The sequence below is a fragment of the Pristiophorus japonicus genome, unplaced genomic scaffold (assembly GCF_044704955.1).
Source record: "Pristiophorus japonicus isolate sPriJap1 unplaced genomic scaffold, sPriJap1.hap1 HAP1_SCAFFOLD_384, whole genome shotgun sequence".
Lineage (NCBI taxonomy): Eukaryota > Metazoa > Chordata > Chondrichthyes > Pristiophoridae > Pristiophorus > Pristiophorus japonicus.
Window position 1 is genome coordinate 48,640 of NW_027253696.1, and position 24,451 is coordinate 73,090.

The 24,451-nt window shown below is 50.5% G+C and overlaps 1 protein-coding gene across 2 annotated transcripts in view; it reads right to left on the reverse strand.

Annotated features, from left to right (window-relative positions):
* The window catches only part of LOC139250519 (6-phosphofructo-2-kinase/fructose-2,6-bisphosphatase 4-like), a 282,039-nt gene that overhangs the window by 5,453 nt on the left and 252,135 nt on the right, over positions 1-24,451 (reverse strand). Inside the window, exon 14 of one of the 2 annotated variants that reach the window (XR_011591316.1) lies at positions 11,200-12,384. Coding sequence is in view for 1 of the 2 variants with exons in the window: in XM_070872895.1 (XP_070728996.1) it covers positions 12,331-12,384 (54 nt within the window). In the remaining variant the exon portion in view is untranslated. Of the gene's footprint in view, positions 1-10,129; positions 12,385-24,451 lie in introns of those variants that run through there. The other variant, XM_070872895.1, reaches the window with a different exon arrangement.

Here is a 24,451-nt window from a genome sequence, read left to right on the forward strand (position 1 = left end):
GTGAGTGGGAGAGAGATTAGGCTGGGTGGGATATCGACGGATACAGGGAGTGAGCGAGAAGAGTGGGATTAGACTGGATGGGATATTAAAGGGAGAGTGGGATTAGACTGGGAGGGATCTTAAAGGGTGCGAGAAGTGAGGGGGAGAGGGGTTAGACTGGGTGGGATATTAAGGGGGGTGGAGGGATTAGACTGGATTTTAAAGGGTGCGGTAATTGAGGGGAGAGTGGGATTAGACTGGGTGACACATTAAAGGGTGTGGGTAGTGAGGGGGGGGAGTGAGATTAGACTAGGTGGGATATTAAAGGGTGCGGGAAGTGAGGGGGAGAGTGGGATATGAAAGGTGAGGGGAGTTACGGGGAGACTAGGATTAGATAGTGAGTGAGAGTGGGAGAAGACTGGGTGGGATATTGAAGGGTATGGGGATGGAGGGGGAAGAGGTGGATTAGACTGGGTCAGACATTAAAGGGAGCAGGGAGAGAACGGGAAAGTGGGATTAGATTGGGTGGAATATTAAATGGTGAGGGGGAGTGGGATTAGACTGGGTGGGTTATTAAATGATTTGGGAAGTGAGGGGTTAGAGTGGATGGGATATTAATGGGTGCGGGAAGTGAAGGGAAGAGTGGGTTTATACTAAGTGGGATATTAAAGGGTGTGGGGAGTGAGTGGGAGAGGGATTGGGCTGGGTGGGATATCGACGGGTACGGGGAGTGAAGGGGAAGAGTGGGATTAGACTGGATGGGAGAGCAGAGGGAGAGTGGGATTAGACTGGGTGGGATATTAGCGGGTACAAGGAGTGAGCGGGAGAGTGGGATATTAGTGGGTGAGGGGGAGTGGAATTAGACTGGGTGGGATGTTAAAGGGAACAGTGAATGAGGAGGGAGAGTGCGAATAGACTGGGTGGGATATTATAGGATGAGGGGGAGTGGGATTAGACTGGGAGGGAAATTAAAGGGTATGGGGAGAGCGGGGTTAGCCTGGGTGGGATATTAAAGGGAACGGCGGGTGAGAGAGAGAGTGGGATCAGACTAGGTGGGATTTTAAAGGGTGCGGGGAGTGAGGGGGAGAATGGGATTCGACTGGGTGGGATATTAAAGGGTCTGGGAAGTGAGGGGATTAGACTAGGTGTCATATTAAAGGGTGTGAGGGAGTGGGATTAGACTGAGAGGGATATTAAATGGTTTGGGGAGTGTGGGGGAGAGTGGGCTTAGATTTGGTGGGATATTAAAGGGAATGGGAGTGAGGGGGAGAGTGGGATATTAGTGGGTGAGGGGGAGTGGGATTAGACTGGGATGGATATTAAAGGGTATGGGGAGTGAGGTGCAGAGTGGGATTAGACTGGGTGAAATATGAAAGAGAGCGGGGGGCGGGGGAGGGATTAGGCTGGGTGGGATATTGATGGGTATGGGGAGTCAGGGGGAGAGTGGGATATTAGAGGGTGAGGGGGAGACTGGGATATTATATGGTGAGGGGGAGAGTGGGATTAGACTGGGTGGGATATTAAAGTGTGCGGCGAGTGAGGGGGAGAGGGATTAGACCAGGTGGGATATTAAAGGGTGAAGGGGAGCAGGACTGAGTGGGATATTAAGGAGAATGGTGAATAAGGGAGCGAGTGGGATTAGACTGCATAGGCTACAACTGGGTGGGATATTAAAGGGAATGGGGAATGGGGGGGAGAGTTGGGTTAGACTGGGTGGGATATTAAAGGGTGAGAGGGAGAGTGGAATATTAAAGTGTGTGGGGCGTGAGGGGGAGAGAGGGAATAGACTGGGTGGGATATTGAAGGGTGCGGGGAGTGAGGAATTAGGCTGGGAGGGATATTGAATGATTATGGGAAGTGAAGGGGAGAGTGAGATTTGACTGGGTGGGAGATATTAAAAAGAGCAGGGTTAGAGGGATTAGACTGGGTGGGCTTTTAAAGGTTGTGGAGAGTGAGGGGAAGGGTGCGATTAGACTGGGTGGGATAATAAATGGTGCGGGAGTGATTGGCAGCGGGGTTAGAGTGGCTGGGATATTAAAGTGAATGGGGAGTGAGGGGAGAGTAGGTTTAGACTGGGTGGGATATTAAAGGGTACTGGAAGTGAGGGGTAGAGGGATTAGACTGGGTGGGATATTAAAGGGTATGGGGAGTGAGGGGTGGGTGGGATTAGACTGGGTGGCATATTAAAGGGTGCGAGGAGTGAGGGGAAGGGTGCGATTGGACTGGGTGGGATATTAAAGGGTGTGGGGAGCGAACAGGAGAGTTGGATTAGACTTGATCGGATATTAAAGGGAGAGTGGAATTAGACTGGATGGGATATTAAAGGGTGTGGGGAGTGAGGGGCAGAGTGGGATTAGACTGGGTGGGATGTTAAAGGGAACGGTGAAGGAAAGAATGGGATTAGACTGGGTGGGTTATTAAATGGTGAGTGGGAAAGTGGGATTAGACCGTGTGGGATATTAAAGGATGCAGGGACTGGGGGAAGAGTGAGATTAGACTGGGTGGGATATTAGTGTGCAGGGAATGAGGGGGAGTGTGGGTGGGATATTAAAGGGTGCGGGAAGTGAAGGGGAGAGGTGTTAGACTGGGTGGAAGATTAAAAGGTATGGGGAGTGAATGGGAGAGTGAGATTAGAGTGGATGGGATATTAAAAAGTGTGTGGCGAGTGAAGGGGAGAGTGGGTTTATACTAACTGGGATTCGACTGGCTGGGATATTAAAGGGTGCGAGTAGTGAGGGGGAGAGGTGTTAGAGTGGGTGAGATATTAAAAGGGTGCAGGGAGTGAGGGGGAGAGTGAGATTAGACTGGATGGGATATTAAAGGGTGTGGGTAGTGAGGGGGGGAGTGAGATTAGACTGGGGAATATTAAAAAGTGTGTGGAGAGTGAAGGGGAGAGTGGGTTTATACTAACTGGAATTAGAGTGGGCGAGATATTAAAAGGGTGCAGGGAGTGAGGGAGAGAGTGGGATTAGACTGCGTGGGATATTAAATGGTGAGGGGGAGAGTGGGATTACACTGGGTGGGTTATTAAATGGTGCGGGAAGTGAGGGGGAGAGGCATTAGAGTGGGTGGGATATTAAAGAGTGCAGGGAGTGAGTGGGGGAGTGGGATTAGACTGGGGGATATTAAAAGGTGTGTGGGGTGTGAAGGGGAGAGTGGGTTTATACTAAGTGGAATATTAAAGGGTATGGGGAGTGAGGGGCAGAGTGGGATTAGACTGGAAGCGATATTAAAGCGTGCGGGGAGTGAGGGGGAGAGTGGTATTAGACTGGGTGGGATAATAAAGGGTGCAGGGAGTAAGGGGAATCGTGGGATATTAGTGGGTGAGTGGTTGTGGAATTAGACTGGAAAGGATATTAATGGGTATGGGGAGTGAGGGGCAGAGTGGAATTAGACTGGGTGGGATATTAAAGAGAGCAGGGGGAGAGAGTTTAGACAGGCTGGGATATTAAATGGTGAGGGTAAGTGAGGGTGAGAGTAGGATTAGACTAAGTGGGGTATTAAAGGGTATGGGGAGTGAGGGGGAGAGCGGGGTTAGCCTGGATGGGATATTAAAGGGAACGGTGAATGAGGGAGAGAGTGGGATCAGACTGGGTGGGATATTAAAGGGTAAGGGGGAGCAGGATTAGACTGGGTTGTATATTAAAGGGAACGGTGAATGAGGGAGAGAGTGGGATTAGACTGGGTGGGATATTAAAGGGTATGGGCAGTGAGCAGGAGGATGGGATTAGACTTGATCGGATATTAAAGAGTGAGGGGAGTGAATAGGAGAATGGGATATTAAAGGGAGCTGGGGGAGAGGGATTAGGTTGCATGGAATATTGGAGGGTATGGGGAGAGTTGGATTAGACGGGGCAGAATATTAAAGTGTGTGGGGATTGAGGGGGAGATGAGGATTAGACTGGGTGGGTTATTAAAGTGTGTGTGGATTGAGGGGGAGAGTGGGATTTGACTGGGTGGGTTATGAAAGGGTCTGGGGAGTAAGGGGGAGAGTGGGATTAGTCCGGGAGGGATTTTAAAGAGTGTGGGGATTGAGGGGGAGATGAGGATTAGACTGGGTGGGATATTAAAGTGAGTGTGCAATGTGATGGAGAGTGGAATTAGACTGGGGGATATTAAAGGGTGTGGGGAGTGAGATTAGACTGGGTGATATTAAATTGTATGGGGATTTCTGGGGAGAGTGGAATTAGACTGGTTGGGATATTATAGGGTATAGGGAGTTAGGGGGAGAGTTGGGTTAGACTGGGTGGGATATTAAAGGGTGAGGGGAAAGAGCGGGAGAGTATGATTAGACTGGAAGGGATATAGAAATGTGTGGGAGTGAAAAGGAGAGTGGGATTAGACTGGGTATATTAAAGGGTGAGGGCAGTGAGGGAGTAGGGATTAAACTGGGTGGGATTTTACAGGGTGTGGGGAGTGAGGGGGAGAGTGGGATTAGACTGGGTGGGATTTTAAAAGGTGTGGGGTTTGAGGGGGAGAGTGGGATTAGACTGGGTGGGATATTAAAGTGTATGGAGAGTGACGGTGGACTGGGATTAGACTGGGAGGGATATTGAAGGGTGCGCGGAGTGAGGAGGAGAGTGGGATTTGACTGGGTGGGATATTAAAGGGTGAGGGGGAGCGTGGAATTAGACTGGGTGGGAAATTGAAGGGTGCAGAGAGAGCGGGAGAGTAGGATTAGATTGGGTGGGTTATTAAATGGTGCGGGGAATGAGGGGGAGAGTGGGATTAGACTGGGAGGCATATTTAAGGGTGCGGGGAGTGAGGAGGAGTGTGTGATTAGACTGCGTGATATTAAAGGGTCTGGGGAGAGTGGGATTAGACTGGGTGGGATATTAATAGGTGGGGGGAGTGAGAGGGAGTGGGGTTAGACTGGGTTAAATGTTAAAGGGTATAGGGGGAGAGTGGGACTCGACTGGGTGGGATATTAAAGGGTGATAGGGAGAGTGGGGTTAGACTGGGTGGGATATTAAAAGAGCGATGGGGTAGTGAGGATAGACTGGGTGGGATATGAAAGGATGTAGGGAGTGAGGGGTAGACTAAGTTTAGACTGTGTGGGATATTAAAAGGTGAGGGGGAGTGGGATTAGACTGGGAGGGATATTAAAGGCTATGCGGAGTGAGGGGGAGAGTGGGATTAGACTGGGTGATATTAAAGGTTTGGGGAGTGAGATTAGACTAGGTGGGATATTAAAATGTATGGGGAGTGAGGTTAGACAGGGTTGGATATTAAAGGGAACGGTGAATGAGGGGGAGAGTTGGATTAGATTGGGGATATTAAAAGGTGAGGAGGGGGGAGGTATTAGACAGGGTTGGATATTAAAGGGAACGGTGAATGAGGGGGAGAGTTGGATTAGATTGGGGATATTAAAAGGTGAGGGGAGGGGGGGGGAGGTATTAGACTGGGTGGGATATTAAAGGGTGCGGGGATTGCGGAGGAAAGTGGAATTAGACTGGGTGGGATATTAAAGGGTCTGGGGGAGTGCTCCACGCTCACCTTCTCCCACCCATTTTCCTCTAACCCAAATATTGCCGTTTATTAAGTTCCTAATCCCAAAAGTTTCCTGTCGAACACTTCAGGATTTTTGCTATTTTTATCGTATTCCCTGCTGCAGGTGTTGAATTTTCCCTGCTGAAGAATTTCCGGGATTGCAGTGTCCGTGGGTGTAAATTTCCCGCTGGGAATGTGAGTGTGGAGTTGAGGTGTAAACTGCGGAGGGGTAACCCGGCCCGATATTCGCTTCTCATCAAAGCCCGATTGGAAAGTTTCTCCATCCCATGGGAGCAAAACACTGACTCTTCATCCCGAAATCTGCAGCTTCGACCTTCAGTCGCTTCCGATCGACAGAAAAATAAAACCCGTCCGTGCGACGTCAATGTGGGAACATCCCAGCGGATTATACAGCGGGAATTATCTGTACAAACTGATAACTTTATCAATTTAAATATCTGAAGTAGTCAAACTAGTATTATATTTAAAACATTGAAACTAGCTAGAATACAGTATATTGTATTAGATTACAGCCTGATTTAAGCAGTTTACCCGGATCTCTCCCAAGATAAACCCTTTGACTGGAAGCGGCGTCGGGACAGGGCGGTACTGGTGTTGGCCACAGGGTGTCACTGCTCCCCACACCAAACACAGGAACAGAAGGAGCCATTCAGCCCATTGTGCCTGTGATGGCTCTGTGAGAGAGCTTTTCAAATTAGTCTCACTCCCACTACTCTTTCCCCACAGCCCTGCACATTTTCCACCTTCAAATTCCCTTTGGAAAGTTACTATTGAATCTGCTCCCACCGCCCTTTCAGGCAGCACGTTCCAGATCACAATAACTCGCTGCGTAAAATAAATTCTCATCTCCCCCTCCGGTTCTTTTTCCAATTACCTTAAATCTGTGTCCCCTGGTTACCAACTCTCCTGCCACTGGAAACAGTTTGGGGGAAGAGAGTGTGATGTGCAAGAATAGTGAGTAATGGCACAAGGAAGAGTGCAGGCTCCCAGGTCCTCACACACTGCACTGGAAGCCTTGGTGCAGGAGGTGGACAGGAGGAGAGAGGTCCTCTATCCACAGGAGGCCCTCCAGAAACACACTGAGACGTCAGTGGGAGCAGGGAGCCCTGGTGGTCAATGCCAGGAGTCAAGCCCCGAGGACCTGGTGAGACACCGCGGTGTCCAGTGCCGCAAAAAGTTGAATGACCTCACACGGATGATCAAGGTCAGTGAATTCATCTTCAAATGCCACATCCCACCAACTGCACCACAAGCCTCAGCCATTGCTCACACACCCCATCACTCACCTCCCAACAATTTCGATCAATCAGGACTTATACCTCACATCCCCAGCTTCACCTCGCCCGCACACATGTAGCACTGCTGCAAGCCCCACACCCACCTCTCACCTTGCACAAACTATTCAACCATGACAGGCACACCACTCAAACAGGTTGCATCACACTCACTGACACACCTCCCTCTCTCTTCCAGGACAAGTTGGCGCATAGCCGGAGGCAGCCGGGGCAACCTCCCTGGAGAGATAGGTGTGCCGGGGAGATGGGGCGACCCCCTGGAGACAGCGTGCCGGGGAGACAGGCGTGCCTGCAATAACTTATCCTGATGGAGGAGGCGGTCTGAGGCGTGCAGCCACACAACAGCACATTTAGCACTGGGCACTTACCGTCACTGGAGCCATCGCTGAGCCAGTGACCAGCGGTTTGGCTGAAACCATCGAAGATGACGGGATCCTCATACCTAACCCTCCTTCTCACATCCCACTTTTCTGTCATGCCAAAATGTATTTTGATTTACAAGCTGTAGATGGTGTAAGCATGCACCTTACTTCCCCCGCCCGCCCCGTACCACAACCAGACCCTTGTGCCTTTCTCCTTTCACATAGCCAAGAACTACAATCTGGCCAGGCAGTGGTGGAAGAGCAACAGGTGGAAGGCGGCAGCGACGCTTAAGACACAGCACTCGATCTCACACTCGCAACTACCAGCTTAGATACTGGCACGGAGTGTCATTTGGAGCATAGCTCAGACGTGGTGAGACACCGGGCAGGAGTAGCCTGCAGTGAGGGCCTGCTCCCCGGCGGGCGAGCTCGCACACGAGTTCTGCTGCGGAGGACTCAGATGAAGACTTCGATGGAGTAGCCTACAGAAGAATGATGATGGGTCTGCACAATGAAATGCTTGGTGCAGTGGGAATCGTACCAGAAAGCATGTGCAACATCAAGGAGCAGGGCGAGGTCCAGGCACTGGGCTCCGTGCAGCACAAACACGTTGTCCCCTTTCAGGATGACAGCATTCACACTCCCACCACTGCCACTCCTGTCGGCCAGCCAGCCCGGACTTTGCCGCCCACGCCGAGATGGTGCAGTCCGCAGCCGGGCCTACCAGGCCCAGAGCTGCTCGAAGTCGCCCTCCAAGGCCATCTGCTGTCTCGCCCACTGACAGTCAGCAGCCTTCCACCTGCCATGCTGCAGCTCCTGGGGCAGCACTGTGTAGCAGCACTGGAACATGCAAAGGTACACAGAAGATGGGCACTAAGCTGACTCTTTTATACAATATGGCATGTTGTTATTTATAAATTTGGTTTGTAATGCTTATTTAGTGGTGGCTTTTATTTTTGCATTGTGGCCAGTGCTGTGATGGTCAGAGTGAAGGCAAGGTGCGAGAGAGATTGTTGGTGAATGGGGAATATGCATTTACTGGTATCGCAGTCGGACACGGACAGGTCGACCAGATAGGGGCTGTCTCCTGTCTTCCTCCTCCTCCTCCTCCTCAGTATAGCTGGTGGGAAAGGCGAGGTAATGAGGCAGTGATCACGGCGTTCCTCTGGTACAGGCACGCGGATTCCAAACTGTTGTGTTCAGAATAACTCCACAAGACTGAATGCTGTAAGCTCAAACTGTTGTGACCTTGGTCTCTTCAATGTAACTCCAGAGTGAGGAAGCAGCATGGTAGACTGCCTTTTATACCTGCTTGCCCGGGGTGTGCAGGTGACCCTTGGGTCTCCCACAGGTGCGCCCCCTGGTGGCAAGTCTTAAACACTAGTAAAGTTTACATACATAACACAAGCCTGTGGGAGACATTTCACCAAATCGTTGTCCTTGGAACTGATGTGTGGCGTCAATTCTTTTACAAAATGAGTTAAAAAAATACTTTTTATTCAAAAAATACTTTTTGTGCAGTATCACAATCTGCCGCTCACACCCCCTGAAACACGCGCTCTTCTTTTAACCCTTTAACGGTTATGTTTTGAGGGTCTGTGGGATCATGTCCACAGAGCAGTGTTTGTACAGAGAGGTCTGCGGGTAGCTCGGGGCCACAGACTGGGACAGGAAGCCTATTACACCTACAGCCATTGGCCAGGAATCGCGGTCAACACCAGGAGATGGAGAGGCAGAGACAGAAATCAATGTCGGACTCGTTTAGTTTAATGAACAAAAGAAGTATTTTAAACATTCAGTTGTGTTACATAACTGGTAACCCGTCAGTTCGATCTCTGCTCACTCTGTATCTGTCCGCATTCCTGCAGCCCCACCTGACTCCAGCCTGGTTCCCTGGTTTTCTGATATTTCCTATTGTCGATTGTTGGGACATGTGTCCACAGCCGGTGGGCTTTAGGACCTGCGGTCCTGCCCTCGACCCCTGACCCGTCCCAACCACAGAGGGCACGACACGAGGATTGTGTCACCAAATCACATTTAATAATTAAAGACACAAACATTTAAACAGAACATGGTAAAAGTACGGCAGCTGCTTGAATCGTACAGCCGCCTTCTCACCGCATTTCACAGCCGCAAATTTATTAAAGCGGGAAATCTGATACAATTATATGCATCCCTTAAAAACATGCAGGTCAAGAGGAAATCGTGCAGTTGCCCTCGAGTAAAAGTATCGCCTCGACAGAGTTCCAAACCCAATCGCTTCAGCCAGTGCCCGAGCTGGATTGAAAGATTCACTGAGGATTTACAGGAGACACTCTGAGGGGTCCGTGGGGAGAATGTGAGAGGCGGAGAGAGAGTTATCACTGGAGAACTGTAAGCAGAGGCAAGATCGCGGACCCAAGATCAACGGAAAACATTCCCAGTGACCCACAGACAGACTGCTCATCCCATCTCATCACAACATCACCCTGAACTGTTCCAAGCAAGCACTCGACACTGGCACATGGTGGGTGGGGACTGTGTGGGTGCGTGTCTGTGTGGGTATATCTGTGTGTACATGTGTCTGTGTGTACATGTGTCTGTTGGTGCGTGTGAATGTGAGTGCGGGGGGGGGGTTGTGTGTGTGTGTGTAAGAGCAGGGGGATCTGTCTGCACGCGCGGGGGAGGGGGGCGGGTGTAGGTGTCTATGTACGTGTGGGTACATGTGCATGGGTGAGTGTGAGTGCGGGGGGATCTGTGTGGGTGGGTGTGCGTGTGGGGGATATGTGTGTGTGCAGGGGATGTGTGCTCACGTGTTCCGTTCCTCAAATTACCACAGACGCCTTCTTCCCGCGCTCCACTACATACTGTCCAAAGAAATGTAGAGATTGGAATTTTGTTCAAATTCAGAATCCTCACCCTGCCCCAGACGCAGACCCCACCCTGCCCCAGACGCAGATCCTATTCTGCCCCAGATGCAGACCCCACCCTGTCCCAGACGCAAACCCTACTCTACCCCAGACGCAGACCCCACCCTGCCCCAGGCGCAGACCCCACTCTGCCCCAGACAAAGATCCCACTCTGCCTCAGACGCGGATCCCATTCTGCCCCAGACGAAGACCCCACTCTGCCTCAGACGCAGACCCCACTCTGCCCCAGACACAGACCTCACCCTGCTCTGTGCTGTTCAGGGACACAGAATCTAAGCTTAGCCAAGCAGCTCCTCCGTCAACAGACTCTGATCTCTGACTGAGTTTCCCAATTAAAGAAAGACGTGCATTCCCACAATGCAGCACTCCCTCAGTACTGCCCCTCCAACAGTGCGGCACTCCCTCAGTACTGCCCCTCCGACAGTGCAACGCACCCTCAGTACTGCCCCTCCGACAGTGCAACGCTCCCTCAGTACTGCCCCTCCGACAGTGCAACGCACCCTCAGTACTGCCCCTCCGACAGTGCAACGCTCCCTCAGTACTGCCCCTCCGACAGTGCACCGCTCCCTCAGTACTGCCCCTCCGACAGTGCACCGCTCCCTCAGTACTGCCCCTCCGACAGTGCACCGCTCCCTCAGTACTGCCCCTCCGACAGTGCAACGCTCCCTCAGTCCTGCCCCTCTGACAGTGCAACGCTCCCTCAGTAATGCATAAAGTGTCAGTCTGGATTATGGCTCAAGTCTCTGGAGTGGGACTTGAACCTACGACCTTCTGGCTCAGAGATGAGAGTGCGACCGATTGAGGCACAGCTGATACCTTAGTGCTGAACTCAGTTCGGTGTAGGAAGCTTGCGCTTCATTTCACATTTAGGGCTGGATTTTCGGTTTGACCGTTTTCGGGACAGGAAAGTTACCGCCCGGGTAACGTTTGCGCTGTGTGAAGAAAGTTTTGCCAGGGCGCAGCGTAAAGGGAGGCGTTGTACAACTTTCACGGCGCAAAAATCTGAACCTTGCCAGCTTTAGTGCGGTGTCGGGAACGCTCCGAGAGAGGCCTTGGGAGGGGGAGAAAAAATCACAAAAACATTGCCCACACCACCACAACACAAATGGCTACTAACAAATATAAAATTAACACTGACCGTACCTTTCTTGAAGTTTAGCTCCCTCACCCCTGGCGGTCATCGCGGGGCGCGTCAGGGTGGACGGGTCGGGTGCGAGTCCAAACTACTGTCGGTGTTGCAACGTGAGGCGTTGCACGTTTGGCTCGGCTTTTCCTGGTGGTGCTGCTCAACGCCGCCGCAAAACGGGACCAGAGGATCGCGGCTGGACGCAAAACCCGACCGGAGAATCACGGCTGGACACAAAATCCGGCCAGAGGATCATGGCTGGACGCAAAACCCGGCAAAAGCCGCAGTGCAAAGGAGCCGAAAATCCAGCCTAAGACTGTTACACCAAAACCGTGATCTTAATACAGACTCGCACTTCCATTATAATGTCCGTTAAAAAGCAAAACATTTCACAGCGCCGCAACTAAAAAGGACCGTGCATTAATGCTGTCACAAGATACAGACACACAAACTCGGCTTGAAGAATCACAGTACAGGTAATAAACTGTTAGAGCAGAAAAGTTATAAAATGCCGTGAGCACTGATCGAGGCACGTGGGGAGCACTGGAGGCATGTGGGGAGCACTGATTGAGGCCCGTGGTGAGCACTGATCGAGGCATGTGGGGAGCACTGGAGGCATGTGGGGAGCACTGGAGGCATGTGGGGAGCACTGATCGAGGCCCGAGGTGAGCATTGATCGAGGCACGTGGGGAGCACTGAAGGCACGTGGGGAGCACTGATCGAGGCACGTGGGGAGCACTGATCGAGGCCCGTGGGGAGCACTGATCGAGGCCCGTGGGGAGCACTGATCGAGGCATGTGGGGAGCACTGATCGAGGCATGTGGGGAGCACTGATTGAGGCCCGTGGTGAGCATTGATCGAGGCATGTGGGGAGCACTGGTCGAGGCATGTGGGGAGCACTGATGCAGTGGGGAGCACTGATGCAGTCTGTGGGGAGCACTGGCCGGCCCCGTGGTGAGCACTGGTTCAGTATTCATGTCAACTCGCAATTGAAGGCAATCTCACTGTTTGTCTGGTGGATCAGGGGTAAAGAAGAGTGGGACAGTTGTCGATTGCACGTTCCGTGGGTGTGTCAGATCCCACGCTGTCCATTTGCAAGGTGTATCTCAACTCCTCATCTCCTGTATGCTGAGACCGAGCAGCTTCTGTTAGACCGGAACCGTCTGCAGTGCATCCTCTGATGATCGATTCACCTGCACATTCTGAATCAGAAACAGAAAGTGACAGAGACACGATTAGATCACATCAGCTGGTGAAAGTGTCAGTCGTGGCTTCGTACACAAGTCAGAATGGATTGTGAGCTCACAGTCCAGGCTGACGCCTCAGTGCAGGACTGAGGGAGTCCGAGTCCTGCACTGTTGGAGGGGCAGTACTGAAGGAGTCCTGCACTGTCGGAGTGGCAGTACTGAGGGAGCGCTGCACTGTCGGAGGGACAATATTGAAGGAGTCCTGCACTGTCGGAGGGGCAGTACTGAGGGAGTCCTCCACTGTCGGAGGGGCAGTACTGAGGGAGCGCTGCGCTGTCGGAGGGGCAGTACTGAGGGAGTGCTGCACTGTCGGAGGGGCAGTACTGAGGGAGCGCTGCACTGTCGGAGGGGCAGTATTGAGGGAGCGCTGCACTGTCGGAGGGGCAGTACTGAGGGAGCTCTGCATTGTCGGAGGGGCAATACTGAGGGAGTGCTGCACTGTCGGAGGGGCTGTACTGAGGGAGCGCTGCACTGTTGAAGGGGCAGTACTGAGGGAGCGCTGCACTGTCGGAGGGGCAGTACTGAGGGAGCACTGCACTGTCGGAGGGGCAGTACTGAGGGAGCGCTGCACTGTCGGAGGGGCAGTACTGAGGGAGCACTGCACTGTCGGAGGGGCAGTACTGAGGGAGCACCGCACTGTCGGAGGGGCAGTACTGAGAGAGCACTGCACTGTCAGAGAGTAAGTACCGAGGGAGCGCTGCGCTGTCGGAGGGGCAGTACTGAGGGAGCACTGCACTGTCAGAGGAGACATACTAAGGGATACGGCACTGCCTGAAAGGCTGGTGGAGACAGACTCAATCTTATCTTTCAAAAGGGGGTTGGATGTGTATCTGAAGGAACAAAATTTTCAGGACTACGAGGAAAGGGAATTCTAGCTGAGAATTGGCATTGGCTCGACGGGCCGAATAACGGGGGATAGAGTATAAAAGCAGAGAAATCCTGCTACAACAAGGGAGTCAGAGATGCCGACTTTCAGATGAGTCATTAAACCGAGGCCCCGTCTGCCCTTGCAAATGGTGTAAAAGATCCCACGACACTGTTCGAAGAGGAGCAGGGGAGTTCTTCTCGGTATCCTGGCCACCATTTATCCCTCAATCATGATCACGAAAACAGATTATCTGGGCCATTATCACATTACTGTTAGTGGGAGCTTGCTGTGCGTAAACTGGCTGCTGCTTTTCTTATATTACAACAGTGGCCTCACTCCAAAAGTACTTCATTGGTTCCAAAGCACTTTGGGGCGTCCTGAGGTGGTGAAAAGTCTGTAGAAATGCAAGTCTTTCTTCGGTTTCTTTCTAATGGCCCGCCCTGCTGGTTATCGTAGGGAAAGTGTGACCAGCCACCAGTGTGAAGAAGTGAAAGGGTTGAAATGTATAACTCAAAACAACAACTTGCATTTATACACCGTCTTTAACGTAAAAAACCATCCCGAAGAGCTTCACATGAGCGTTATCAAACAAAATTCGACACCGAGCCACATGAGATGATAGGACATGTGATCAAAAGCTTGGACAAAGAGGTAGTAGGGTTTAAGGAGGAAGGAGCGGCAGGGAGGATCAGGGAGAAAATTCCAGAGCTTAGAGCCTCCAAAGCTGAAGGAACGGCCGCCAATGGTGGAGTGATGTAATCGGGGATGGGCAAGAGGCCAGAATTGGAGGAGTGCGGACCAGTGCATGTGGCGCATTTGGATTTCCAGAAGGCATTTGATAAGGTGGCACATAAAAGGTTACTGCACAAGATAAAAGTTCACGGGGTTGGGGGTAATATATTAGCATGGATAGAGGATTGGCTAACTAACAGAAAACAGAGTCGGGATAAATGGGTCATTTTCCGGATGGCAAACAGTGACCATTGGGGTGCCGCAAGGATCAATGCTGGGGCCTCAACTAGTTACAATCTATATTAATGATTTGGATGAAGGGACTGAGTGTAATGTAGCCAAGTTTGCTTATGATACAAAGGTGGGTGAGAAAGCAAGTTGTGAGGAGGACACGAAAAATCTGCAAAGGGATATAGACAGGCTAAGTGAGTGAGCAAAAATTTGGCAGATGGAGTATAATGTGGGAAAATATGAGATTATCCACTTTGGCGGAAATAATAGAAAAGAAAATTATAATTTAAATGGAGAAAAATTGTAAAGTGCTGCAGTACAGTGGGACCTGGGAGTCCTTGTGGATGAAACACAAAAAGTTAGTATGCAGGTACAGCAAGTAATCAGGAAGACAAATGGAATGTTGGCCTTTATTGCAAGGGAGTATAAAAGCAGAGCAGTCCTGCTACAACTGTACATGGTATTGGTGAAGCCATACCTAGAATACTGCGTACAGTTTTGGTCTCCGTATTTAACGAAGGATATACTTGCATTGTTCAGAGAAGGTTCACTAGGTTGATTCCAGAGATGAGGGGGTTGGCTTATGAGGATAGGTTGAGTAGGTTGGGCCTATATACATTGGACTTCAGAAGAATGAGAGGAAATCTCATTGAAACATATAAGATAATGAGGGGGCATGACAAGGTGGATGCAGAGAGGACATTTCCACTCATAGGGGAAACTAAAACTAGGGGACATAGTCTCAGAATAAGGGGCCGCCCATTTAAAACTGAGATGAGGAGGAATTTCTTCTCTCAGAGGGTTGTAAATCTATGGAATTCTCTTCCCCAGAGAGCTATGGAGGCTGGGTCATTGAATATATTTAAGGTAGAGAGCAGACAGATTTTTGATCAATAAGGGAGTAAAGGGTTATGGGGAGCGGGCAGGGAAGTGGAGCTGAGTCCATGATCAGATCAGCCATGTTTTTATTGAATGGTGGAACAGGCTCGAAGGGCCAAATGGCCTACTCCTGCTCCTATTTCTTATGTTCTTATCTCGGAGGGTTGTGGGGCTGGAGGAGATTACGGAGATAGGGAGGGGCGAGGCTGTGGAGGGATTTGTAAGCAAAGATGAGAATTTTAAAATTGATGCGTTGCCGGACCGGAAGCACAGGGGTGATGTGTGAGCAGGACTTGGTGCGAGTTAGGACACGGGCAGCAGAGTTTTGGATGAGGTGAAGTTTACGTCGGGTGGAAGGTGGGAGGCTGGCCAGGGGAGCGTTGGAATAGTCAAGGATGAAGGTAACAAACAAGAAGCTATTAGGCGTGTGATGTGTTTTTAAGTTAATGATTCATTTAATGTAACTTTCTCACAGATTGATGATTAATTTAGGTTCGAAATCTGACTGTGCACAGCAACAATATGACTGTGTGATTGAAGTACAGAACAGTCAGGAGCTAGAATCAATTCTGTGGAATTCTCTACCACAGAAAGTTGTTGAGGCCAATTCACTAAATATATTCAAAAAGGAGTTAGATGTAGTCCTTACTACTAGGGGGATCAAGGGGTATGGTGAGAAAGCAGGAATGGGGTACTGAAGTTGCATGTTCAGCCATGAACTAATTGAATGGCGGTGCAGGCTCAAAGGGCCGAATGGCCTACTGCTGCACCTATTTTCTATGTTTCTATGTTTCTAACTCGCTGTGAACTCTCCTGGCCAATCACGGTGAGGCCAATGGTCACGCCTGCACACATTAGCCAATAATTGTGAGCAGGAGTGTGTTCGGTAGAAGCAGCCCAGCGCTGACCAGTTACAGTCTGAGAGACACCAACAGAGGCAGAGCAAGCTCGGAGATTAAATCTAACCTGAATTCATGCAGGGTCTTTCACCTCGAAGCACGTTACACAGTGAATGGCTCTTGGAGCGCAGAGACTGCAGGTTCAGGCGGAGACTCTGGGCACCAAGTGGGACGGTCAGAGCATGAATGAAGGCGCTTGGAAAGGAGCTTTAGAACAAGGAATTCTCAAGCTCCAAACAGCTGACAGAGGGGAGCTGGATAACAGCGTGCCACACACTAACGGGTGAACAGGAAGGGATTCAGTAGCCATGCACAAACTGTCAGATGGGCTCACAAGCCCTCGACCTCACTTTAATTCGGCCACTGCCCGATATCGTGGCCGCAATGTCCGAGTCTCTGTCCAGCTGCCGTCTGTCTGGAACAGGCGCTGATGGGGAGGCCAAAATCTGTATAAAAATGCCCCTGGCCCCACTGCCCAGTGCCGTTCCCCTCACACTGGAACATTGCCTGGTGCAGAGTGGGCAGCCAGCAGCCCTTTAACGACTGCTGGTGCATGACGCTGCAGCCCCAGTGTTGCCGAGAACACCAGCAATCCGGTGCTGCTCCACCACCATCGAACTCCCAGCTCCATATCATTAAAACACAACTGTATCAATAACTGAAATACAGGGAAATGGGAGCTAGCACCGGCTCAGGGCTAATGGGCCCAATTACCTCTTTCTTTGCTGCAAATTCTCTGATCCTACAAGCCATATCCCCAGGGAGCGAGGGATTGATTCTGCTCAGGGTCTGTTTGTATTGGTGGCTTTGCTCCTATACAATCTGTTGTTTAAAGTTAGAGTTGGAATTGAAATATTCAACACATCCTCTTATGAATATTTAATGTAAGCGCGAACACTCAGACCCCTTGGGCTTAACGCCGTTGCCTGTCGTGTAAACACATTTCATTCACAGCTCCAGAAAATGTTTCAGATTTGAGAACGTCTTGTTTATTGGATACCAGTGATACAGAATATTCGCATCAGCTACAGACAGGGGCTGAAATGTGATTCACTCCAACCCGAACAGTGCTCACTCCTCCCATTTCGGCCCATGCAAAGTGAAGCTGTTCTCAATCTTTTCTCTGGTTTAAAAACCTGCTCAGCGCTGTGTGTACACCAATCCTGTCACAGATAAGGTGTGCACTTAACGACGGTCATTGTGTTTTACATAGACCAGGTTTAAGTTACACACCGCTCCTTCCTTTACTCGGTTTAATTGCTACTTCTAGTGCTGCTACTCCGATTACTCACAAACACTGATTATATTGGACTTCTCACACAGCAGTAACTGCCCTGTGCAGAGTGGCTGCAATTTAACCATCAGTTAGTGCAGGGGGCTAATATACCGGGATATCACTGGGACAACACTGGGAGAGCACTGGAGAGCGGTACACCTGGGATATCACCGGGAGAGGGGTACACCTGGGATATCATCGGCACAGCACTGGGCTATCACTGGGACAATGGTACACCTGGGGGAGCACTGGAATATCACCGGGAGAAGGGCACACCCGGGATATCACCAGGAGAGGGATACACCTGGGATATCACCGGGAGAGGGGTACACTCAGGATATGACCGGGAGAGGGGTACACCCGGGATATCACCGGGAGAGGGGAAAAACCCAGGATATTACCGGGAGAGGGGTACACCCAGGATATCACCGGGACAGCGGTACACCTGGGGGAGCACCGGAATATCACCAGGAGAAAGGCACACCCGGGATATCACCAGGAGAGGGATACACCTGGGATATCACCGGGACAGCGGTATACGTGGGATATCACCGGGAGAGGGGTACACGTGGGATATCACCGGGAGAGGGGTACACGTGGGATATCACCGGGAGAGGGGTACACCAATCGCCAAACACTTTGTAGTTCAAAGCTGAAGGGCGAAATCCTGACTATGGCTCGGGGTTTGAAATTCCAGCTTCATCAGAACATCAGAATTAGGAGCAGTGGTAGGCCCTACGGCCCCTCAAGCCTGCTCTGCCATTCAATAAGATCATGGCTGATCTTCAACCTCAACTCCATTTCCACACCCGATCTACATATCTGTTGATTCGCCTAGAGTCCAAAAATCTATTGATCTCAGCCTTGAATATACTCATCCACTGCCCTTTGGGGTAGGGAATGCCAAAGATTCACCACCCTCTGAGTGAAATAATTCCTCCTCATTCAGTCTTAAGTGGCTGACCTGAGTCTGTGACCCCTAGTTCTAGGCTCTCCAGCCAGCCTCAGAGCATCTACCCTGCCAATCCCCTCAGAATCTTATGTTTCAATGAGACTACCTCATTATTCTAAACTCCAGAGAGCACAGGCCCATTCTACTCAATCTCTCCTCATAGGACAGCCCTCTCATCCCAGGAATCGTTGCACCGCCTCCAAGGAATGTATTTCCTTTCTCAGATAAGGAGACCAAAACTGTGCACAGTACTCCAGGTGTGGTCTCACCAGGGCCCTGTACAACTGTAGTAAGACTTCCTTACTCTTATACTCCAACCCCCAGCAATAAAGGCAAACATGCCATTTGCCTTCTTAATTGCTTGCTGTACCTGCATGCTAACTCTCTGTGTTTCCTGTTTGAGGACAACCAAAATCTCTCTCAACACCAACATTAATAGTTTCTCACCATTTAAAAATATTCTGTTTTGCTATTCTTCCTCATCATTACCATAGGCAGTCCCTCGAGGTCGAGGATGACTTGCTTCCACACTAAAAATGAGTGCTCAGGTGACTGATGAGCTCATTTTAAACGGTGGAAGAAGCCTGTGCGTGAATTCTTTTAACGTTGGGTGGCCATTGCACACCAGCCACCACATCTTCGTACCAAAGTGGATAACCTCACATTTCCTACATTATACTCTATCTGCCACCTTATTGCCTACTCACTTAACCTATCTATATACCTTTGCAGTCTCTTTGTGTCTTTCTCACAGCCTACTTTTCCATCTAGCTTTGTATCATCAGCATTTTTGGATACATTACACTCAGTCCCTTCACCTAAGTCATTGATATAGATTGTAAATAGCTGAGGCCCCAGCACTGATCCTTGCTGTTATGTATGTAAACTTTACTAGTGTGTTAGACTTGCCACCAGAGGGTGCACCTGTTGGAGACCCAAGGGTCACCTGCACACCCTGGGCAAGCAGGTATAAAAAGCAGTCTACCATGCTGCTTCCTCACTCTGGAGTTACATTAAAGAGACCAAGGTCACAACAGTTTGAGCTTACAGTACAGAGTCTTGTGGAGTTATTCTGAACATAAGAATTGGCGACGAGTAACAGATCACGAACTTTACATAAGAACATAAGAATTAGGAACAGGAGTAGGCCATCTAGCCCCTCGAGCCTGCTCCGCCATTCAACAAGATCATGGCTGATCTGGCCGTGGACTCAGCTCCACTTACCCGCTCGCTCCCCGTAACCCTTAATTCCCTTATTGGTTAAAAATCTATCTATCTGTGACTTGAATACATTCAATGAGCTAGCCTCTACTGCTTCCTTGGGCAGAGAATTCCACAGATTCACAACCCTCTGGGAGAAGAAATTCCTTCTCAACTCGGTTTTAAATTGGCTCCCCCGTATTTTGAGGCTGTGCCCCCTAGTTCTAGTCTCCCCGACCAGTGGAAACAACCTCTCTGCCTCTATTTTGTCTATCCCTTTCATTATTTTAAATGTTTCTATAAGATCACCCCTCATCCTTCTGAACTCCAACGAGTAAAGACCCAGTCTACTCAATCTATCATCATAAGGTAACCCTCTCATCTCCGGATTCAGCCAAGTGAATCGTCTCTGTACCCCCTCCAAAGCTAGTATATCCTTCCTTAAGTAAAGTGACCAAAACTGCACGCAGTACTCCAGGTGCGGCCTCACCAATTGCAGAAGGACTTCCCTGCTTTTGTACCCCATCCCTCTCGCAATGAAGGCCAACATTCCATTCGCCTTCCTGATTACCTGCTGCACCTGCAAACTAACTTTTTGGGATTGCAGAGATACCTTTACGTCGAGCCCCCTCCTAGGTGGTGTGCTGTGGCGACGTATTTCTTCCGCCAGCAGCACGACCTCAATTACGACACGCAGCTCCTGTTTGTAAACTTGGGGTGTGTCAGGACCGTCCTCCGGGAGCTGCCTGTCTTTTACAGGGAACTCATCAGGGTCTGGAACAAAGTCTCCACCAAGCGCAGCTCTCCGCCGGCTGGAGTGGCGGCCGTCCTGCAGGAGCCGCTGCTCGGGAATCCGTACCTCCACGACCGAGGTTTTATGTGGCGGTCGGAAGAGAGGGCTGTGGCTGGTGAGGTGACCAGGGTCAGGGACCTGCTCGATGGCGGAGGTGCGGGCTGGATGGCGCCAGACACGCTGGCGCGGCGCCTAAATTCTGCCAACGTCCGCCACGCGGCCGATGCCATCGAGTCGCTAAAAACAGCTCTGGGCCCTGACTCCGTTAGGTGCATCGAGGAGGCTCAAGCACGTGGGGAGATCCCGTCCGAACTGACCCCCGTCCGGACGGAATTCCTCATCGGCGCCAAACCCCGGAACCTCCCTCGGGGGCCGGCGCCTCACAACTTGAGCCGCCTCGGGGAAATCCCCTCCGTGCCCTTCAGTTCTGCGCGGAGGGGTTTCCTGTACGGGCTGCTCCTGCACACTCTCAACTTTGCCATCCTTGCCTGCCGTCCGGACACGCCATGGCGTACCATCCTGCCGTCCGGAGGAGGCGGGAGTCCCCGATGGAGGGCACTCTACGCAGGGGTCCTCCCACTATTCATCGGGGACTTGGCCTGGAGGGTGGTGCACGGAGCAGTGCCGTGCAATAAATTTTTAAGCCGGTTCACGGACTCCCAGGCCGCCTGCAATTTCTGCGGTCTGGAGGAGTCCGTGTTCCATGTTTTTATTGAATGCACGAGGTTGCAGCCCCTGTTCCATTATATGAAGGGGCTGCTCCTGAAATTCTGGCTGCACTTCAGTCCCACTCTCCTGATCTTTGGGCACCCTGTGCGGAGGGGAGCAGGTAGGTCCGAAGGCCTCCTCGTAGGACTGCTCCTGGGCACGGCCAAGGGTGCCATCAGCCGGTCCAGGCAGCGGGTGGTCGAGGGGGTCGTTCAACCTGACTGCCTGCCTCTCTTCCGCTCTTACATCCGGTCCAGGGTGTCCTTGGAGATGGAGCACGCGGTGTCCACCGGTACGCTCGCGGCCTTCCGCGAGAGGTGGGCACCGGAAGGACTGGAGTGCATCATCACGCCCGGCAACTAAATTTTAATTTGATTTTACGTTTTAAAGTTTAATTTGATTTAATTGCCGGTGCTTTTAGTGTCCCCCTTCCCTTTTATAGGGAGCACTGGGGAAAAATTGTGATTTTAGTGCCCCAAAAAAAACAAAAAAAACAACAAAAAAAAAGAAAAACACAAAAAAACCAAAAAAAAGGAAAAAAAGGGCCTTGTAAATGTCTGGTGTGTCACCCAGGTCGGGTGGCACGGTTTAATGTTTTATGTTTTGTAGGTAGATTCTAAAAGAGTTTCATGCACAAGGACACCCAGGTCCCTCTGCGCCGCAGCATGTTGTAATTTCTCCCCATTCAAATAATATTCCCTTTTACTGTTTTTTTCCCCAAGGTGGATGATCTCACACTTTCCGACATTGTATTCCATCTGCCAAACCTTAGCCCATTCGCTTAACCTATCTAAATCTCTTTGCAGCCTCTCTGTGTCCTCTACACAACCCGCTTTCCCACTAATTTTTGTGTCATCTGCAAATTTTGTTACACTACACTCTGTCCCCTCTTCCAGGTCATCTATGTATATTGTAAACAGTTGTGGTCCCAGCACCGATCCCTGTGGCACACCACTAACCACCGATTTCCAACCCGAAAAGGACTCATTTATCCCGACTCTCTGCTTTCTGTTAGCCAGCCAATTCTCTATCCATGCCAGTACATTTCCTCTGACTCCGCGTACCTTTATCTTCTGCAGTAACCTTTTGTGTGGCACCTTATCGAATGCCTTTTGGAAATCTAAATACACCACATCCATCGGTACACCTCTATCCACCATGCTCGTTATATCCTCAAAGAATTCCAGTAAATTAGTTAAACATGATTTCCCCTTCATGAATCCATGCTGCGTCTGCTTGACTGCACTATTCCTATCTAGATGTCCCGCTATTTCTTCCTTAATGATAGTTTCAAGCATTTTCCCCACTACAGATGTTAAACTAACAGGCCTATAGTTACCTGCCTTCTGTCTGCCCCCCTTTTTTAAACATAGGCGTTACATTAGCTGCTTTCCAATCCGCTGGTACCTCCCCAGAGTCCAGAGACTTTTGGTAGATTATAACGAATGCATCTGCTATAACTTCCGCCATCTCTTTTAATACTCTGGGATGCATTTCATCAGGACCAGGGGACTTGTCTACCTTGAGTCCCATTAGCCTGTCCAGCACTACCCCGCCTAGTGATAGTGATTGTCTCAAGGTCCTCCCTTCCCACATTCCTGTGACCAGCAATTTCTGGCATGGTTTTTGTGTCTTCCACTGTGAAGACCAAAGCAAAATAATTGTTTAAGGTTTCAGCCATTTCCACATTTCCCATTATTAACTTTCACGCGGTTATGGCTGTCGTTATTCTTGAGAGATTTGTTGAGGGTGATAATTGGGAAGCATTCGTTGAGCGTCTTGACCAGTCCTTCGTGGCCAACAAGCTGGATACGGAAGATACCGCAATCAAGCGCAGGGCGATTCTCCTCACCATTTATGGGTCCACGATATATGGCCTTGTCAAACATCTGCTAGCACCGACGAAACCAACGGACAAGACATATGCAGGGTTGTGCGCACTGGTCCGGGAACACCTCAAGCCGAAGGAGAGCATCTTAATGACCAGGTATCGCTTTTACATGCACCATCGCTCTGAGGGCCAGAATGTGGCGAGCTATGTCGCCGACCTAAGACGCCTTGCGGGACAGTGCGAATTTGCTGGATTTTTGGTGGAAATGTTGCGGGACTTTTTCGTGCTTGGAATCGGCCACGAGGTCATTCTTCGCAAACTGCTGCCTGCCGAATCCCCAGATCTGAGCAAGGCCATCATGATAACCCAGGCTTTCATGTCCACGAACGATAACACTAAACAGATATCTTTGCAGGATCGAAGCTCACTGGCAAGAACTGTGCATAAAATAATGCCTTCAGCAGGCAGAACTGTACATGGCAGGGCCTACATGCCTGCAGAGGCCAGACCTAGGATGACTCAAGAGTCCGATGTGGGGTGTGAATGCGAATCCATTAACACCACGTTGGCGCTGCAGGGGCAATCATAGAGCCCATCAATGTCAATTCAAGCACTACGTGTGCAAGGGCTGTGGAACAATGGGGCACCTCCAGCAAATGTGCAAACGTGCTGCGACTCACCACGTGGCAGAGTCGGCAGAAGATGACCGATCCGGCGCGGATCACGCTGAACGATTAAGAGAGGCAACTCAACCCAAGGCTGAAGAGGAAGTGTATGGGGTGCATACCTTCACCACCAAATGTCCTCCGATAATGCTGAAAGTCAAATTAAACGGCATTCCAGTTTCCATGGAATTGGACACGGGGGCGAGTCAGTCAATTATAAGCCAGAAGGCTTTTGAGAAACTATGAGGCAACAAGGCACAAAGGCCAAAACTAAACCCGATTCACACAAAGCTGCGCACTTGTACCAAAGAGCTCGGCAGAAGCTGGCTAGGAAAGATCCCATGGAACTGGGACGGCATCAAAACACTGTCTTCGGTGGATGATGCCTCGTGTGCCCAAGTGCTAAACAAATTCCTGGCGTTATTTGAGCCAGGCATTGGTAACTTCACAGGCGCCAAAATGCAGATCCATCTAGTTCCTGATGCACGGCCTGTTCATTATAAGGCCTGAGCAGTTCCATATATGATGCGAGAGAAAGTCGAGACTGAGATGGATAGAATCATATCGCCAGTCTAGTTCAACGAGTGGGCCAGTCCAATTGTTCCGGTGTCGAAAAGCGATGGGACGGTCAGAATCTGTGGGGACTACAAGGTAACGATCAACTGAATCTCGTTACAGGACCAGTACCCACTATCTAAAGCAGATGACCTGTTCGTAACGCTAGCAGGGGTGGGGGGGAAGTCATTCACCAAGCTGGACCTAACCTCTGCTTACATGACACAGGAGCTAGCTGAACCTTCGAAAAAAATTGACATGCATCAACACGCACAAAGGACTGTTCGTATACCACAGATGCCCTTTTGGGATTCGCTCGGCTGCGGCTATCTTTCAGAGGAACATGGAGAGTCTGCTGAAATCGGTTCCATGCACCGTGGTGTTTCAAGACAACATCCTGATCACTGGTCGCAACACCACCGAACATTTGCAC